The sequence below is a fragment of the Pseudophryne corroboree genome, chromosome 8 (assembly GCF_028390025.1).
Source record: "Pseudophryne corroboree isolate aPseCor3 chromosome 8, aPseCor3.hap2, whole genome shotgun sequence".
Lineage (NCBI taxonomy): Eukaryota > Metazoa > Chordata > Amphibia > Anura > Myobatrachidae > Pseudophryne > Pseudophryne corroboree.
In genome coordinates this window covers 14,280,841-14,302,340 of record NC_086451.1, presented here as the reverse complement: position 1 = coordinate 14,302,340, position 21,500 = coordinate 14,280,841, and the positions used below count along the sequence as shown (strand labels likewise).

The 21,500-nt window shown below is 48.3% G+C and overlaps 1 protein-coding gene across 1 annotated transcript in view; it reads left to right on the top strand.

The window, feature by feature from the left end:
• Nucleotides 1-21,500, top strand: part of LOC134948122 (sulfotransferase 1C1-like) — a 129,533-nt gene that overhangs the window by 62,431 nt on the left and 45,602 nt on the right. The window contains exon 5 of the mRNA XM_063935910.1: nucleotides 19,417-19,511. Coding sequence (XP_063791980.1) covers nucleotides 19,417-19,511 — 95 coding nt within the window. The remainder of the gene's footprint in view (nucleotides 1-19,416; nucleotides 19,512-21,500) is intronic.

Below are 21,500 nucleotides of genomic sequence, written 5' to 3'. Positions count from 1 at the left end.
CAGTGTGCACATTCGGCGCACAGCCCAAAAAGGTATGTGTTCTTGCTGGGAAGGGGCATGGCCACACAGTAGTACCCCCCATTCAAATTATGCCACACAGTACTGCAACTTTGTTCACAATTTATCATGCGATAGTGTCCCTTATTCACATTACATCACACAGTAGTACCACTTTACCTTATATACGTTGCTCCTCACAGTAGTGCCCCTCTTTCACATAACATCATACTGAATTGCTCCTTATTCACAGTACACCACACCATATTGCTCTTTATTCTCATTACACCAGACCATATTGCTCCTTATTCACATTACACCATACCATATTGCTTTTTATTCACATTAGACCACACAGTAGTGCCCTTTCTATACACATTTGCTGCACATTATTAATGCATTGTACACATGAAACGCATAATGACCCTTACACATATGCTGAATACTATTGCACAACCAACCCACTCACACACACAGCACTCAAACGGCCGCTAACACTGTGACCTCTGCCTCTGCTTGGATACATAAATCTTACACCATGCAGCAGGAGATGCCTGGCGCTAGTCAGCTGGTAGCTCTGCTAACATCGGGTGCCTGTTTTTGATGAAAATGCATCTTATTTGCATTGCTATGTGGCTAGGATGCACAAGCAGCTTCTCCTGATTAAAATGATATGCGGCATGCCTATATACTATGTGTGACTCTTGCTGTATCTGCATACAAAATGCTACACTCAGAATATAGGCATGCCGCATATCATTTTAATCAGCAGAAGCTGCTTGTGCCCCTAGGCATACCAGATGCCCTAGGCAATTGCCTAGTTTGCCTATACCTAGGGCCGGCTCTGCCTGGGCTCTTGTTCCTGGGGAGCACCTTCACCACGACTCTGTCTCCGACTTTAAAGGGGTGTGTAGGTTCCTGTGGATTCAAAAGGGTTTTTACAAACAACCTCATGTTCAATTTCATTCAGTTTTGTTATCAGGGACCTGACATACTCTTCTCTGATGAGTTCTAGATCTCCTTCCTGTATTACTAGTGGTTTCTTAGCCCAGGGTGTAGGAAAAGGCCTGCCCATTAGTATTTCAAAGGGTGAGTATCCTAGAGTTTTCTGTGGGGTATTCAAGATGCTGGTGTTTAGCTTTATTAGGGTTGTTCCTGAGGCAAGTGATGCATCTGCTAACATACTGGTCCACAAGTGATTTGGCATTAGTAACATAAAAATCATTGGTTAGTAGGAGGAGTGTTGTGGCTTCACCACGGTGACCAACACCACGGCACTGGGCAATGAGCAAAGGGGCACTGGACTGGGGTATACAGGGTTTCCCCTCTTTGCAGATTAATCCTGATTTAGGATTTTTTCTGCAGAATTGGGTAAGTCCAGTCGGAGAGATCAGTATTAGTCGCAGCAGCTTGAAGTTGAGTGAGCAGATGGACGTTGTAAAGGGAGGGACATGCTCTAGTGAGTGCAATGAGTTCTGCAGCTTGCGCGGACTGATAAGGTATTGGCAGGGTTTCCAACACAGTGTCAGGGAGGGTGACAATGGCATAGCCAGCCTGGTATGTATTGTCATTGGGCCTACTACAGGAGCCGTCAACAAAAACTACGTCTGCGCCTGGTATGGGAACGGGAGACATGTCAAGTCTGGGAGAAGTTTCAGCGTCAATGGAAGCAGCACAGTCATGTAGGTCGGGTGGTTCATCCTCGGGACCTTTCAAGCCTAAAAGGGCATTGAGAATGGGTGCAGGGCCAGAAGAACTAGCAGTGTATTTAATGGTAAGGGTGGGGTTACTCAAAAGGAGTACTTCATATCCACTAAGGCGTTGTGCTGACATGTGCTGTGTGTAAGCCTTTAAGTATTGCCAGGACATCATGTGTGGTGTGGAGTACTGTGATGTGGCCTAAAGTGAGGGTAGTGGCCATTTCTGCAACCATTGCACAGGCTGCCAAAGCCCTGAGGCAGGCAGGCATACCTTGCACAGACACTGGCATGACTTTGGGAAAAAAATGCCACGGGGCGCAACTTCCCTCCATGAAACTGTGTGAGCACCCCCGCCATGGTTTTACAATTGTCCCTTGCATATAGATGGAAAGGTAGCACATAACTGGGGAGGCCAAGTGCCGGACTTTTTATCAACATACATTTTAAACTTTCATATGCAGTTAACATTTCTTGTGACCATTGTACAGTTTTAGGTTTGTCCTTCAGTGTGGCTTGTCTCAAAATGTTATCATAATAAGAGCAATCAGATATCCACTGTCTGCAGTAATTTACCATACCCAGGAAGGACAGTAGTTCCCTCTGGATAGTTGGGGTGACCAGGCCCAATACAGACTGTATGCGTTGTGGACTGACTTTTCTCTCTCCCTGAGTGAGCACAAAACCTAAGTAATCAACATGCTTTTTACACCATTGCATTTTTATTTTGGACACCTTGTGTCCACATTCACAAAGCCAGTTTAGTAATGAAACACCATCCTCTCGGCAGGCCTCCTCAGTTTTACTACAGAGCAGCAGATCATCTGCATACTGTAGCAGGACTGAACCATGGTGAGGTTGCCAGGGCCCCAATGTGGCCTGGAGACAACAGGTGCGTCAATAATCTGCACCAGGTAAGTTGTTTACCCTCAAAAGAAAAGGCAAAAGTAATTGTGTCTGTGAATCTACAGGTATGCTGAAAAAAAGGCATTCTTCAAATCAATTACAGAGAAGAACTAGCATCTGCAGGGATTGCAGAAATGAGTGAGTTTACATCTGGAACAATTGGTGCAATTGGGACAATTGGCTGATTGATCGCTCTGAGATTCTGTACAAATCTTATACTACCATCAGCTTTGGCAACAGGGTTCACAGGAGTACAGTATGGTGATACAATATGTCTGAGAATACCCTGTTGTAAGAATTGCTGTATCACGGGGCGGAGACCTTCTATCTTTTCTGGTGAGAGGGGATACTGCATAGGTCAGAACACAAAACACTGGTTGTTGCACCGCTGTCCACTAAAAAGGGAATTTTACTTCCATTTATAATAAGTGGCAGCAGAGGTGAATCTTTACTATGACGGGAGAGTTGAATAAAGGCTGGGATGCCCTCCTCCGGGCCCCGTCAGTGCGCGAGGTCTTTGGAATGTTCCCTGACTGCGGGGTTGGTTCTGTCTGTCAAAGCGTCTGGGGTTCTGATAGTTATGAGTGGGCGCAGGTTTCTGTTTACAAGCTACAGCGACAGGCAAAAAGCACAGGCTTTAAAGACTTCCTTCATATGTGTATAGCTGCGTCCTTTGCAAGCTTTGCGCAAATAAGATATACAGCCATCGAGGGTAATAGTGGGCTTGGGACAGTGTTTTACTATTATCTAAACTCTGGGTTATTGGTGCTAGGGATAGAGCTAGTGGACGCACCCTCCAGCAGTGGAGCTGGAGGCAATCCCATCTAGTGTGAAAGGGTTACTGCTGCCAAGAGATTTGTGTCTCTGAGCGCAGGATACATTGGAATGCAAAGGGGGGAGGCGAGAGGGATCTCTCTGCAGCCTCGCTTCTGTGCTGTTGGGAACTGACATTTTTTCTTAAATCTCCATATAGAAAAGGTAATTACTGCCTTCCCGTAGGAATGGGTCCTGTCCTGCTTTCTCTGTCCATCCCGCTAAATTATCCACCCATGGGTTAACTAAATAATACTCTGAGGTAGAGTTACGGGCAACATACATCTTGCATGTCTCACCAGGGAGGGGCGGGGGATATGCAGTTTTTTACTCTGACTAGAGCCCATTGTCAGACAGTAATATAAATCAACAGTACAACTTTAAAAGAAAATTATCTAAAATATACAACACTCTACTTATACATGCATCAGCTTAACCAGTTAATTAGTCATTGACAATATCACAATATTATCTGTATAGTGAGAACATGAAATCTTTTGACGGGTACGCTTACCTTCGTACAAGATGTCAGAAAAATACAGCGTTTTAAACAGGAAGCAAGAAAAGTGTTTGAGTGAAGATATCTGGCAGACGAAAACTTACCAGCCGTCTGGACCAAATATAAGAACTTATCTCACTACAACATACAAAAATATATAGGCGATCAAATCGGGGTATTCTCTACGTTACGTATAGACCCCAGGTCTATGTTTTTTTTAGTATCCCAGATACTAACGTCTTTGGAGAATTGCGCTTGGACGCCTGGTCCTTTCTCAGACGTATCTTTAAGTCCCAGACATTAAAGATTCTATGGTATCCCTGATACCTGTTTTATGCTTTTACATAAAACTTCGTAATATTAAGTCCCGGACTTAAATATTACCTTGTCACGTGTTCCCGGAACACTGACACGGATTCAGCTTCAGTGTATGACCGCAATCCTGTATGGCAAAGACAGACAATAAATTCTCTATTTTTACCATTCAGGGACGATCACTGAATCGCGGACGTAGCCCCCAGCTGAAAGGATTTGCCCTTATACCTTAACCCTCGATGTGATGGCCTCTTAGACGTCTGGAGTGTAAACTCTTAGCCACAAGGTACATGCACAACACAAGCAGTAAGAATTCACACTGTTTTATTGAATGTTTAACATTGGTATAAAAAGAGAACACATAAGGGTGTAACTGATAAGTGTAACAGGGCTCATTGGCTTAGGGGTGGTGCCCTAGTGGGGTACGTAGGGGTGGTTAATACTTGACATAACATAATTGGATATAGCAGTTGCTAGGCAGATGTTATATACGTTGCATCAGATGGAACTTAACACAAGATCTTTTAGTAACACACAGAAGTAGAAAAAGCAGGTTTCATCTAGTATAGAGCTGACCTTGGATGCCGGACCCACACAAGCCTGGTATCTGTATGAGAGACAAAGGCATCTAACACAGGGCAGCACGCATCCATTGCAAACACATAAGAGTTCATAAAGCATGTTTTAACCCTTCACTAGGGAAATAGAAATATTCACTTTTACACTGTAACTATTATAAGGAAATTGATCATATAAAAAGTAATATGTACAAAGACAGAAGAGGTAACCCTTCAGGTACCAGTGAGGAAGTCGGCCACTGAAGAGATAGTGACAGCTATCAATTAACTTAATTCAATGGTGCCCCAGAATGGGAGGAGAGGTGCCCCCCTTCAAAGCAGGAGCCCGGCGGCAGATGACTCCGTTGCCTCCCAGAGTTCTGCCTCTGGCTGTACCCTAATACTGACCCAGTGCTCATACCTATGTCATACCTCCCAACATGACCTCTCCAGGAGGACACAATGCTCTGCTGCTGCACTTCCCTCTTACTGTATGATTACCATCATATGTGCTGTACCCTAATACTGACCCAGTGCTTATACCTATGTCATACCTCCCAACATGACCCTCTCCAGGAGGACACAATGCTCTGCTCCTGCTCTTCCCTCTTACTGTATGATTGGCATCACCTGTGCTGTACCCTTATACTGACCCAGTGCTCATACCTATGTCATACCTCCAAACATGACCTCTCCAGGAGGACACAATGCTCTGCTCCTGCTCTTCCCTCTTACTGTATGATTGCCATCACCTGTGCTGTATCCTAATACTGACCCAGTGCTCATACCTATGTCATACCTCCCAACATGACCTCTCCAGGAGGACACAAACACAATGCTCTGCTCCTGCTCTCCCCTCTTACTGTATGATTACCATCACCTGTGCTGTATCCTAATACTGACCCAGTGCTCATACCTATGTCATACCTCCCAACATGACCTCTCCAGGAGGACACAATGCTCTGCTCCTGCTCTTCCCTCTAACTGTATGATTACCATCACCTGTGCTGTACCCCAATACTGATCCAGTGCTCATACCTACGTCATACCTCCCAACATGACCTCTCCAGGAGGACACAATGTTCTGCTCCTGCTCTTCCCTCTTACTGTATGATTACCATCACCTGTGCTGTACCCTTATACTGACCCAGTGCTCATACCTATGTCATACCTCCCAACATGACCTTTCCAGGAGGACACAATGCTCTGCTCCTGCTCTTCCCTCTTACTGTATGATTACCATCACCTGTACTGTACCCTTATACTGACCCAGTGCTCATACCTATGTCATACCTCCCAACATGACCTCTCCAGGAGGACACAATGCTCTGCTCCTGCTCTTCCCTCTTACTGTATGATTACCATCACCTGTGCTGTACCCTTATACTGACCCAGTGCTCATACCTATGTCATACCTCCCAACATGACCTCTTCAGGAGGACACAATGTTCTGTTCCTGCTCTTCCGTCTTACTGTATGATTACCATCACCTGTGCTGTACCCCAAAACTGACCCAGTGCTCATACATATGTCATACCTCCCAACATGACCTCTCCAGGAGGACACAATGCTCTGCTCCTGCTCTTCCCTCTTACTGTATGATTACCATCACCTGTGCTGTACCCTAATATTGACCCAGTGCTCATACCTATGTCATACCTCCCAACATGACCTCTCCAGGAGGACACAATGCTCTGCTCCTGCTCTTCCCTCTTACTGTATGATTACCATCACCTGTGCTGTACCCTAATACTGACCCAGTGCTCATACCTATGTCATACCTCCCAACATGACCTCTCCAGGAGGACACAATGCTCTGCTCCTGCTCTTCCCTCTTACTGTATGATTACCATCACCTGTGCTGTACCCTAATACTGACCCAGTGCTCATACCTATGTCATACCTCCCAACATGACCTCTCCAGGAGGACACAATGTTCTGCTCCTGATCTTCCCTCTTACTGTTTGATTACCATCACCTGTGCTGTACCCTAATACTGACCCAGTGCTCATACCTATGTCATACCTCCCAACATGACCTCTCCAGGAGGACACAATGCTCTGCTCCTGCTCTTCCCTCTTACTGTATGATTACCATCACCTGTGCTGTACCCTAATATTGACCCAGTGCTCATACCTATGTCATACCTCCCAACATGACCTCTCCAGGAGGACACAATGCTCTGCTCCTGCTCTTCCCTCTTACTGTATGATTACCATCACCTGTGCTGTACCCTAATACTGACCCAGTGCTCATACCTATGTCATACCTCCCAACATGACCTCTCCAGGAGGACACAATGCTCTGCTCCTGCTCTTCCCTCTTACTGTATGATTACCATCACCTGTGCTGTTCCCTAATACTGACCTAGTGCTCATACCTATGTCATACCTCCCAACATGACCCTCTCCAGGAGGACACAATGCTCTGCTCCTGCTCTTCCCTCTTACTGTATGATTACCATCACCTGTGCTGTACCCTAATACTGACCCAGTGCTCATACCTATGTCATACCTCCCAAAATGACCCTCTCCAGGAGGACACAATGCTCTGCTCCTGCACATTCCTCTTACTGTATGATTACCATCACCTGTGCTGTACCCTAATACTGGCCCAGTGCTCATACCTATGTCATACCTCCCAACATGAACTCTTCAGGAGGACACAATGTTCTGTTCCTGCTCTTCCCTCTTACTGTATGATTACCATCACCTGTGCTGTACCCCAATACTGACCCAGTGCTCATACATATGTCATACCTCCCAACATGACCTCTCCAGGAGGACACAATGCTCTGCTCCTGCACTTCCCTCTTACTGTATGATTACCATCACCTGTGCTGTACCCTAATACTGACCCAGTGCTCATACCTATGTCATACCTCCCAACATGACCTCTCCAGGAGGGACACAATGCTCTGCTCCTTCCTGCTCTTCCCTCTTACTGTATGATTACCATCACCTGTGCTGTACCCTAATACTGACCCAGTGCTCATACCTATGTCATACCTCCCAACATGACCCTCTCCAGGAGGACACAATGCTCTGCTCCTGATCTTCCCTCTTACTGTATGATTACCATCACCTGTGCTGTACCCTAATACTGACCCAGTGCTCATACCTATGTCATACCTCCCAACATGACCCTCTCCAGGAGGACACAATGCTCTGCTTCTGCTCTTCCTTCTTACTGTATGATTACCATCACCTGTGCTGTACCCTAATACTTACCCAGTGCTCATACCTATGTCATACCTCCCAACATGACCCTCTCCAGGAGGACACAATGCTCTGCTCCTGCTCTTCCCTCTTACTGTATGATTACCATCACCTGTGCTGTACCCCAATACTGACCCAGTGCTCATACCTATGTCATACCTCCCAACATGACCTCTCCAGGAGGACACAATGCTCTGCTCCTGCTCTTCCCTCTTACTGTATGATTACCATCACCTGTGCTGTACCCTAATACTGACCTAGTGCTCATACCTATGTCATACCTCCCAACATGACCTCTCCAGGAGGACACAATGCTCTGCTCCTGCACTGCCCTCTTACTGTATGATTACCATCACCTGTGCTGTACCCTAATACTGACCCAGTGCTCATACCTATGTCATACCTCCCAACATGACCTCTCCAGGAGGACACAATGCTCTGTTCCTGCTCTTCCCTCTTACTGTATGATTACCATCACCTGTGCTGTACCCTAATACTGACCCAGTGCTCATACCTATGTCATACCTCCCAACATGACCTCTCCAGGAGGACACAATGCTCTGCTCCTGCTCTTCCCTCTTACTGTATGATTACCATCACCTGTGCTGTACCCTAATACTGACCCAGTGCTCATACCTATGTCATACCTCCCAACATGATCCTCTCCAGGAGGACACAATGCTCTGCTCCTGCACTTCCCTCTTACTGTATGATTACCATCACCTGTGCTGTACCCTAATACTGACCCAGTGCTCATACCTATGTCATACCTCCCAACATGACCCTCTCCAGGAGGACACAAACACAATGCTCTGCTCCTACACTTCCCTCTTACTGTATGATTACCATCACCTGTGCTGTACCCTAATACTGACCCAGTGCTCATACCTATGTCATACCTCCCAACATGACCTCTCCAGGAGGGCACAAACACAATGCTCTGCTCCTGCACTTCCCTCTTGCTGTATGATTACCATCACCTGTGCTGTACCCTAATACTGACCCAGTGCTCATACCTATGTCATACCTCCCAACATGACCTCTCCAGGAGGACACAATGCTCTGCTCCTGCACTTCCCTCTTACTGTATGATTACCATCATATGTGCTGTACCCTAATACTGACCCAGTGCTTATACCTATGTCATACCTCCCAACATGACCCTCTCCAGGAGGACACAATGCTCTGCTCCTGCTCTTCCCTCTTACTGTATGATTGGCATCACCTGTGCTGTACCCTTATACTGACCCAGTGCTCATACCTATGTCATACCTCCAAACATGACCTCTCCAGGAGGACACAATGCTCTGCTCCTGCTCTTCCCTCTTACTGTATGATTGCCATCACCTGTGCTGTATCCTAATACTGACCCAGTGCTCATACCTATGTCATACCTCCCAACATGACCTCTCCAGGAGGACACAAACACAATGCTCTGCTCCTGCTCTCCCCTCTTACTGTATGATTACCATCACCTGTGCTGTATCCTAATACTGACCCAGTGCTCATACCTATGTCATACCTCCCAACATGACCTCTCCAGGAGGACACAATGCTCTGCTCCTGCTCTTCCCTCTAACTGTATGATTACCATCACCTGTGCTGTACCCCAATACTGATCCAGTGCTCATACCTACGTCATACCTCCCAACATGACCTCTCCAGGAGGACACAATGTTCTGCTCCTGCTCTTCCCTCTTACTGTATGATTACCATCACCTGTACTGTACCCTTATACTGACCCAGTGCTCATACCTATGTCATACCTCCCAACATGACCTCTCCAGGAGGACACAATGCTCTGCTCCTGCTCTTCCCTCTTACTGTATGATTACCATCACCTGTGCTGTACCCTTATACTGACCCAGTGCTCATACCTATGTCATACCTCCCAACATGACCTCTTCAGGAGGACACAATGTTCTGTTCCTGCTCTTCCGTCTTACTGTATGATTACCATCACCTGTGCTGTACCCCAAAACTGACCCAGTGCTCATACATATGTCATACCTCCCAACATGACCTCTCCAGGAGGACACAATGCTCTGCTCCTGCTCTTCCCTCTTACTGTATGATTACCATCACCTGTGCTGTACCCTAATATTGACCCAGTGCTCATACCTATGTCATACCTCCCAACATGACCTCTCCAGGAGGACACAATGCTCTGCTCCTGCTCTTCCCTCTTACTGTATGATTACCATCACCTGTGCTGTACCCTAATACTGACCCAGTGCTCATACCTATGTCATACCTCCCAACATGACCTCTCCAGGAGGACACAATGCTCTGCTCCTGCTCTTCCCTCTTACTGTATGATTACCATCACCTGTGCTGTACCCTAATACTGACCCAGTGCTCATACCTATGTCATACCTCCCAACATGACCTCTCCAGGAGGACACAATGTTCTGCTCCTGATCTTCCCTCTTACTGTTTGATTACCATCACCTGTGCTGTACCCTAATACTGACCCAGTGCTCATACCTATGTCATACCTCCCAACATGACCTCTCCAGGAGGACACAAACACAATGCTCTGCTCCTGCACTTCCCTCTTACTGTATGATTACCATCACCTGTGCTGTACCCTAATACTGACCCAGTGCTATTACCTATGTCATACCTCCCAACATGACCTCTCCAGGAGGACACAATGCTCTGCTACTGCTCTTCCCTCTTACTGTATGATTACCATCACCTGTGCTGTACCATAATACTGATCCAGTGCTCATACCTATGTCATACCTCCCAACATGACCTCTCCAGGAGGACACAATGCTCTGCTCCTGCTCTTCCTTCTTACTGTATGATTACCATCACCTGTGCTTTACCCTAATACTGACCCAGTGCTCATACCTATGTCATACCTCCCAACATGACCTCTCCAGGAGGACACAATGCTCTGCTCCTGCTCTTCCCTCTTACTGTATGATTACCATCACCTGTGCTGTACCCTAATACTGACCCAGGGCTCATACCTATGTCATACCTCCCAACATGACCTCTCCAGGAGGACACAATGTTCTGCTCCTGCTCTTCCCTCTTACTGTATGATTACCATCACCTGTGCTGTACCCTAATACTGACCCAGTGCTCATACCTATGTCATACCTCCAAACATGACCTCTCCAGGAAGACACAATGCTCTGCTCCTGCTCTTCCCTCTTACTGTATGATTACCATCACCTGTGCTGTATCCTAATACTGACCCTCTGCTCATACCTAAGTCATACCTCCCAACATGACCTCTCCAGGAGGACACAAACACAATGCTCTGCTCCTGCTCTCCCCTCTTACTGTATGATTACCATCACCTGTGCTCTATCCTAATACTGACCCAGTGCTCATACCTATGTCATACCTCCCAACATGACCTCTCCAGGAGGACACAATGCTCTGCTCTGCTCTTCCCTCTAACTGTATGATTACCATCACCTGTGCTGTACCCCAATACTGATCCAGTGCTCATACCTACGTCATACCTCCCAATATGACCTCTCCAGGAGGACACAATGTTCTGCTCCTGCTCTTCCCTCTTACTGTATGATTACCATCACCTGTGCTGTACCCTTATACTGACCCAGTGCTCATACCTATGTCATACCTCCCAACATGACCTCTCCAGGAGGACACAATGCTCTGCTCCTGCTCTTCCCTCTTACTGTATGATTACCATCACCTGTACTGTACCCATATACTGACCCAGTGCTCATACCTATGTCATACCTCCCAACATAACCTCTCCAGGAGGACACAATGCTCTGCTCCTGCTCTTCCCTCTTACTGTATGATTACAATCACCTGTGCTGTACCCTTATACTGACCCAGTGCTCATACATATGTCATACCTCCCAACATGACCTCTCCAGGAGGACACAATGCTCTGCTCCTGCACTTCCCTCTTACTGTATGATTACCATCACCTGTGCTGTACCCTAATACTGACCCAGTGCTCATACCTATGTCATACCTCCCAACATGACCTCTCTAGGAGGACACAATGTTCTGCTCCTGATCTTCCCTCTTACTGTATGATTACCATCACCTGTGCTGTACCCTAATACTGACCCAGTGCTCATACCTATGTCATACCTCCCAACATGACCTCTCCAGGAGGACACAATGTTCTGCTCCTGATCTTCCCTCTTACTGTATGATTACCATCACCTGTGCTGTACCCTTATACTGACCCAGTGCTCATACCTATGTCATACCTCCCAACATGACCTCTCCAGGAGGACACAACCACAATGCTCTGCTCCTGCTCTTCCCTCTTACTGTATGATTACCATCACCTGTGCTGTACCCTAATACTGACCCAGTGCTATTACCTATGTCATACCTCCCAACATGACCTCTCCAGGAGGACACAATGCTCTGCTCCTGCTCTTCCCTCTTACTGTATGATTACCATCACCTGTGCTGTACCTAATACTGACCCAGTGCTCATACCTATGTCATACCTGCCAACATGACCTCTCCAGGAGGACACAATGCTCTGCTCCTGGACTACCCTCTTACTGTATGATTACCATCACCTGTGCTGTACCCTAATACTGACCCAGTGCTCATACCTATGTCATACCTCCCAACATGACCTCTCCAGGAGGACACAATGCTCTGCTCCTGCTCTTCCCTCTTACTGTATGATTACCATCACCTGTGCTGTACCCCAATACTGACCCAGTGCTCATACCTATGTCATACCTCCCAACATGATCCTCTTCAGGAGGACACAATGCTCTGCTCCTGCTCTTCCCTCTTACTGTATGATTACCATCACCTGTGCTGTACCCCAATACTGACCCAGTGCTCATACCTATGTCATACCTCCCAACATGACCCTCTCCAGGAGGACACAATGCTCTGCTCCTGCTCTTCCCTCTTACTGACCCAGTGCTCATACCTATGTCATACCTCCCAACATGACCTCTCCAGGAGGACACAATGCTCTGCTCCTGCTCTTCCCTCTTACAGTATGATTACCATCACCTGTGCTGTACCCTAATACTGACCCAGTGCTCATACCTATGTCATACCTCCCAACATGACCTCTCCAGGAGGACACAATGCTCTGCTCCTGCTCTTCCCTCTTACTGTATGATTACCATCACCTGTGCTGTACCTAATACTGACCCAGTGCTCATACCTATGTCATACCTCCCAACATGACCTCTCCAGGAGGACACAATGCTCTGCTCCTGGACTACCCTCTTACTGTATGATTACCATCACCTGTGCTGTATCCTAATACTGACCCAGTGCTCATACCTATGTCATACCGCCCAACATGACCTCTCCAGGAGGACACAATGCTCTGCTCCTGCACTTCCCTCTTACTGTATGATTACCATCACCTGTGCTGTACCCGAATACTGACCCAGTGCTCATACCTATGTCATACCTCCCAACATGACCTCTCCAGGAGGACACAATGCTCTGCTCCTGCACTTCCCTCTTACTGTATGATTACCATCACCTGTGCTGTACCCTAATACTGACCCAGTGCTCATACCTATGTCATACCTCCCAACATGACCCTCTCCAGGAGGACACAATGCTCTGCTCCTGCTCTTCCCTCTTACAGTATGATTACCATCACCTGTGCTGTACCCTAATACTGACCCAGTGCTCATACCTATGTCATACCTCCCAACATGACCCTCTCCAGGAGGACACAATGCTCTGCTCCTGCTCTCCTCTCTTACTGTATGATTACCATCACCTGTGCTGTAACCTAATACTGACCCAGTGCTCATACCTTTGTCATACCTCCCAACATGACCTCTCCAGGAGGACACAATGCTCTGCTCTCCCCTCTTACTGTATGATTACCATCACCTGTGCTGTATCCTAATATTGACCCAGTGCTCATACCTATGTCATACCTCCCAACATGACCTCTCCTGGAGGACACAATGCTCTGCTCCTGCACTTCCCTCTTACTGTATGATTACCATCACCTGTGCTGTACCCTAATACTGACCCAGTGCTCATACCTATGTCATACCTCCCAACATGACCTCTCCAGGAGGACACAATGCTCTGCTCCTGCTCTTCCCTCTTACTCTATGATTACCATCACCTGTGCTGTACCCTAATACTGACCCAGTGCTCATACCTATGTCATACCTCCCAACATGACCCTCTCCAGGAGGACACAATGCTCTGCTCCTGCTCCTCCCTCTTACTGTATAATTACCATCACCTGTGCTGTACCCTAATACTGACCCAGTGCTCATACCTATGTCATACCTCCCAACATGACCTCTCCAGGAGGAACACAATGCTCTGTTCCTGCTCTCCTCTCTTACTGTATGATTACCATCACCTGTGCTGTACCCTAATACTGACCCAGTGCTCATACCTATGTCATACCTCCCAACATGACCTCTCCAGGAGGACACAATGCTCTGTTCCTGCTCTCCTCTCTTACTGTATGATTACCATAACCTGTGCAGTACCCTAATACTGACCCAGTGCTCATACCTATGTCACACCCCCCAACATGACCTCTCCAGGAGGACACAATGCTCTGCTCCTGCTCTTCCCTCTTACTGTATGATTACCATCACCTGTGCTGTAACCCAATACTGACCCAGTGCTCATACCTTTGTCATACCTCCCAACATGACCTCTCCAGGAGGACACAATGCTCTGCTCCTGCTCTTCCCTCTTACTGTATGATTACCATCACCTGTGCTGTACCCCAATACTGACCCATTGCTCATACCTATGTCATACCTCCCAACATGACCCTCTCCTGGAGGACACAATGCTCTGCTCCTGCTCTTCCCTCTTACTGTATGATTACCATCACCTGTGCTGTACCCTAATACTGACCCAGTGCTCATACCTATGTCATACCTCCCAACATGACCTCTCCAGGAGGACACAATGCTCTGCTCCTGCTCTTCCCTCTTACTGTATGATTACCATCACCTGTGCTGTACCCTAATACTGACCCAGTGCTCATACCTATGTCATACCTCCCAACATGACCTCTCCAGGAGGACACAATGCTCTGCTCCTGCTCTTCCCTCTTACTGTATGATTACCATCACCTGTGCTGTACCCTAATACTGACCCAGTGCTCATACCTATGTCATACCTCCCAACATGACCTCTCCAGGAGGACACAATGCTCTGCTCCTGCTCTTCCCTCTTACTGTATGATTACCATCACCTGTCCTGTACCTAATACTGACCCAGTGCTCATACCTATGTCATACCTCCCAACATGACCTCTCCAGGAGGACACAATGCTCTGCTCCTGGACTACCCTCTTACTGTATGATTACCATCACCTGTGCTGTAACCTAATACTGACCCAGTGCTCATACCTTTGTCATACCTCCCAACATGACCTCTCCAGGAGGACATAATGCTCTGCTCCTGCTCTTCCCTCTTACTGTATGATTACCATCACCTGTGCTGTATCCTAATATTGACCCAGTGCTCATACCTATGTCATACCTCCCAACATGACCTCTCCAGGAGGACACAATGCTCTGCTCCTGCTCTTCCCTCTTACTGTATGATTACCATCACCTGTGCTGTACCCCAATACTGACCCAGTGCTCATACCTATGTCATACCTCCCAACATGACCTCTCCAGGAGGACACAATGCTCTGCTCCTGCTCTTCCCTCTTACTGTATGATTACCATCACCTGTGCTGTACCCTAATACTGACCCAGTGCTCATACCTATGTCATACCTCCCAACATGACCTCTCCAGGAGGACACAATGCTCTGCTCCTGCTCTTCCCTCTTACTGTATGATTACCATCACCTGTGCTGTACCTAATACTGACCCAGTGCTCATACCTATGTCATACCTCCCAACATGACCTCTCCAGGAGGACACAATGCTCTGCTCCTGGACTACCCTCTTACTGTATGATTACCATCACCTGTGCTGTATCCTAATACTGACCCAGTGCTCATACCTATGTCATACCTCCCAACATGACCTCTCCAGGAGGACACAATGCTCTGCTCCTGCACTGCCCTCTTACTGTATGATTACCATCACCTGTGCTGTACCCTAATACTGACCCAGTGCTCATACCTATGTCATACCTCCCAACATGACCTCTCCAGGAGGAACACAACGCTCTGTTCCTGCTCTCCTCTCTTACTGTATGATTACCTTCACCTGTGCTGTAACCTAATACTGACCCAGTGCTCATACCTTTGTCATACCTCCCAACATGACCTCTCCAGGAGGACACAATGCTCTGCTCCTGCTCTTCCCTCTTACTGTATGATTACCATCACCTGTGCTGTACCCTAATACTGACCCAGTGCTCATACCTATGTCATACCTCCCAACATGACCTCTCCAGGAGGACACAATGCTCTGCTCCTGCTCTTCCCTCTTACTGTATGATTACCATCACCTGTGCTGTACCCCAATACTGACCCAGTGCTCATACCTATGTCATACCTCCCAACATGATCCTCTTCAGGAGGACACAATGCTCTGCTCCTGCTCTTCCCTCTTACTGTATGATTACCATCACCTGTGCTGTACCCCAATACTGACCCAGTGCTCAGGGCCGGCTCTAGGCATGTTCGAATAGAGCGGCCGCGCAGGGCGCCACCCTTAATGGGCGCCACGCGCTGGCGCCGCCATATTCGATGCTGGAGCCGGCCCTGTGTGTGTGCTGCTGCAGCATTTGGCGGTCGCGCTGTGTATGCGCGCTGCGCGGCGCCGGTATCTAACGTCAGACGCCGGCGCCGCGCATAGCCCGCCTGCACAAGTGGCCGCCCACCCGCCCGCCAGCCCGGACCCAGGCTCAGGCTCACTCGCCCGGCCTCCCGCCCGCCCGCCAGCGCTCCCACACAGGCGGACAGCAGTACTCCTCCCCAGCGCCGCAGGTATTTTTTTTTTTGGGGGGTGGGAGATCCGCACTGTGGGGGCATTTCTGGCACACAGGGGGCATTTTTGGTTATGTGGGGGCATTTCTGGCACTGTGGGGGCATTTCTGGCTCTGTGGGGGGCATTTCTGGCACTGTGGGGGCATTTCTGGCACTGTGGGGGCATTGCATATCTGGCTCTGTGGGGGCATATTTGGCACTGTGGGGGCATATCAGGCACTGTGGGGACATATCTGGCCCTGTGGGGGCATATCAGGCACTGTGGGGACATATCTGGCACTGTGGGGGCATTTCTGGCACTGTGGGGGCATTTCTGGCACTGTGGGGGCATTTATCTGGCTCTGTGGGGGCATTTATCTGGCTCTGTGGGGGCATTTATCTGGCACTGTGGGGGCATTTCTGGCACTGTGGGGGCATTTATCTGGCTCTGTGGGGGCATTTATCTGGCTCTGTGGGGGCATTTATCTGGCTCTGTGGGGGCATTTATCTGGCACTGTGGGGGCATTTCTGGCACTGTGGGGGCATATCAGGCACTGTGGGGGCATATCAGGCACTGTGGGGGCATATCTGGCACTGTGGGGGCATATCTGGCACTGTGGGGACATATCTGGCACTGTGGGGGCATTTCTGGCACTGTGGGGGCATTTCTGGCACTGTGGGGGCATTTCTGGCACTGTGGGGGCATTTATCTGGCTCTGTGGGGGCATTTATCTGGCACTGTGGGGGCATTTCTGGCACTGTGGGGGCATTTCTGGCACTGTGGGGGCATATCTGGCACTGTGGGGACATATCTGGCACTGTGGGGGCATTTATCTGGCTCTGTGGGGGCATTTATCTGGCACTGTGGGGGCATTTATGTATCAGGCACCGTGGGGGCATTTATGTATCAGGCACCGTGGGGGCATTTATGTATCAGGCACCGTGGGGGCATTTATGTATCATGCACCGTGGGGGCATTTATGTATCTGGCACCGTGGGGGCATTTATGTATCTGGCACCGTGGGGGCATTTATGTATCTGGCACCGTGGGGGCATTTCTTGCACTGTGGGGGCATTTCTTGCACTGTGGGGGCATTTCTTGCACTGTGGGGACATTTCTTGCACTGTGGGGGCATATCTTGCACTGTGAGGGCATTAATGTATGTGGCACTGTGGGGGCATATCTGCGCTGTGGGGGCATTTATCCATCTGGAACTGTGTGGCCATTTATGTAGCTGGCACTGCTGGGGGGCATGTCACGTGTAGCTGGCACTGCTGGGGGGCATGTCATGTGTAGCTGGCACTGCTGGGGGGCATATCATGTAGTGTTCCCGCTAGGCGTCTGTGGCTGGGCAGTGTGTCTCAGTGCTCTACCTGGCGCAATGTGTCTAACGTGCTCTTATAGGAGGTTCTACCTGGTGCAATGTGTATTAGCTGCACTACTGTGTGGTGTAATGTGAATTGCCACTATAATGTGGCTACGCACCTTCCCCACGAAGTTACTCCCCTAAATTTTTGCTGCGCGCCTTCGGCGCGCACTGTCCATGCTTTAGCGTGTGGAAATGGGAACAACAAGCATTACAGTATGTACATCATTTTGCCCACCTAACTTAAAAATGTGCCCTCCCTGTGATCAGCAACCTGCCCTAAAAAGTGAACACTAGCACGTGTAGCTGGCACTGCTGGAGGGCATGTCATGTGTAGCTGGCACTGCTGGGGGACGAGACCACGCCCACTTTTTCAAGAGGCCACGCCCACTTTTTCAAGAGCGCGCGCGCCTTCGGCGCGCGCATGGGGGGGGGAGGGGCACTTTTACATTTTCTCGCTCAGGGTGCTAGTAGGCCTGGAGCCGGCCCTGCCAGTGCTCATACCTATGTCATACCTCCCAACATGACCCTCTCCAGGAGGACACAATGCTCTGCTCCTGCTCTTCCCTCTTACTGTATGATTACCATCACCTGTGCTGTACCCTAATACTGACCCAGTGCTCATACCTATGTCATACCTCCCAACATGACCTCTCCAGGAGGACACAATGCTCTGCTCCTGCTCTTCCCTCTTACTGTATGATTACCATCACCTGAGCTGTACCCTAATACTGACCCAGTGCTCATACCTATGTCATACCTCCCAACATGACCTCTCCAGGAGGACACAATGCTCTGCTCCTGCTCTTCCCTCTTACTGTATGATTACCATCACCTGTGCTGTACCCTAATACTGACCCAGTGCTCATACCTATGTCATACCTCCCAACATGACCTCTCCAGGAGGACACAATGCTCTGTTCCTGCACTTCCCTCTTAAGTTATGATTGCCCTCACCTGTGCTGTCACACCTTTCTTATCCATTAACCTGTTCAAAATAGGTGCCATTATAAATTAAGAAAAAAGTCCAGGAGCAGAGCATTGTGTCCTCCTGGAGAGGGTCATGTTGGGAGGTATGATATAGACACACACACACAATACGTATTTATGTGTATACAGCAATTAGTGCTGAGTCTGTGCCTCTGATTTGCTCCCTAATTACGGTTCCTCTGTTGGCAGTGGGCTGGGGATCCTGGTATGAGCACGTGAAGGGATTCTGGGAAGAGAAAGACAAACGCAACATATTATACGTATTTTTTGAAGACATGAAAAAGGTAAGGAAATAATGATGCAATGATATTACCATTATTTTATTTTTGGGGGGCGCTAATGAGCATCACAAATGTAAGGATTTCTCTGAGAGAGACAGCTTTGTTGTACGAGGGTCGTTCAATAAGTAAAGTAACAAGACCTCTCACATGAGTATTGTTCTCTATGTCAGTCTAATTGCCCGCCAGGCCAGAGCAGATAGACCACGGCTTCCTCTCACGGCCATCAGTCTACGCCTCCTATCAGTCATACTGTCTCACGGCCATCAGTCTTACGCCTCCTATCAGTCATACTGTCTCAGGTGTAAGATGGCGGGGCTGGTGGGCACATGGTCACACATTGAGGTGCATAGTGTGATCAGATTTCTGCGTCTAAAGGGCACATCAGCAGCTGAGACTCATTGCCAACTTGTCGCGGTGTACGGTGATATCGTCATGTCACAGGAACAGGTTTGGGATTGGTGCTCGTTGTCAGGGGTTCTGCTCATTGTCAGGGGTTTTCTTGTTGTCAGGGTAAACCCTCTCCGGCCGCCGTGGGTCCACAGTCTCGGCGGGGGCCACTGCTCGCACCTGCCACTCTCCAACCTTTTGAAAATGTCCCTCCCAAACTGTTTCCTCTGAGGCGGTAGCCATTTTGGGAGGGACATTTTCAATACTTCCAGCCAGGGCTCTTTCAACACTCTCCTAGGACAGTTGTGCCTCCATCACCCCCCTGATGGCGACCATGAGGGAACGCAGTGGGCTACCTGCTCTGGCCTGGCGGCGAATTAGACTGACATAGGGAACATTACACATGTGAGAGTTCTTGTCACCTTACTCACCAATGCAATAATTTTATTTTCACATTCAAGGATCCCCTAGGACCAAACACAACCATTGCAAACCACATTTTATTAAAGCTAAATTAAGACATATATACTTTATACATATAATGAGTTTAATCCTATTCTGGTGGAGGCTCCGCAACAGCTGCGGTAATACGCTCTGCACGCTCTCCTTTCAGTACAGTAATAGATAACTTTATGGATAAATTTAAAATATACAATATGCACGGTGCCCCATTTCTGTGTTACGCAAAGTAAATGACTTTTACCATCAGAGGACACGTTGTTCTTCACTGTATTCTTACTCCAACTGGCACCATATAAAGGAGCAATTCATACAAATATAAAATACTAATTTACTAGGTGATTCACACCGTCGTAAGGGGCTACGCCCCCGTAATCTCTACTGAAAAGTGAAGGTGTAGAATAGTAGTTGTATAGTTTGTGTTGGTGGAATGGGAGGTTTGTTCGTGGGTAGATGTAGTATGACAAAAGGGAATGTGATGGTGAATGGGGTGCAGGGTCTTGTGAGTGGGTGAACAGTGTCTTCAGGGGAGGCTGTAGAGAATGTGGCTGTAAATGACATGTTAACGTGTGGCTGTGGGACTGCAATATAGGTTGTGACTGCTTGTGGTGAGGGATGGTGGTGAAGGTTGTGCTTGTAGTGTCTGTGTGGTTATAGAAGGGGACATGTGGATGGGGTTGTTATTGTAGAGGTGTAGTGTAAAAAGGTCTCTGTAGCTGTAGTCAGTGGTGGCGGTTGTCCTGTGTGGAGGATGTGACTGTGTGAGTCTGAAGGGAGGTTGTGTGTGTGTGTGTGTGTGTGTGTGTGTGTGTGTGTGTGTGTGTGTGTGCGTGTGTGTGTATGGATGGTTTGGTGTATGGTTGGTTTTAAATGGGGGAGTTGGGCATCGTCGAGGGGGTGCATAGGTGCTGTACTTGTGTAAAGGTAGGTGGATTAGGGGTAGGGGCATAGTAGTTATGAGTTTTGGGTTGTGGTGTCTTGTGATAGGGTTTGTGCAGGGTGAAGAAAGTTGTGTGATTTTTGGAGTGCTGGTAGGGTGTGTTAAATTGATTGTGTGGAGTGGGGCTGTAAGTGTGTGTGTAGGCCATGTGGTTACTTGTAGGGTAGACGGGTAGTGTTGTGGGGTAATTGTTGTTGTGATGGGTA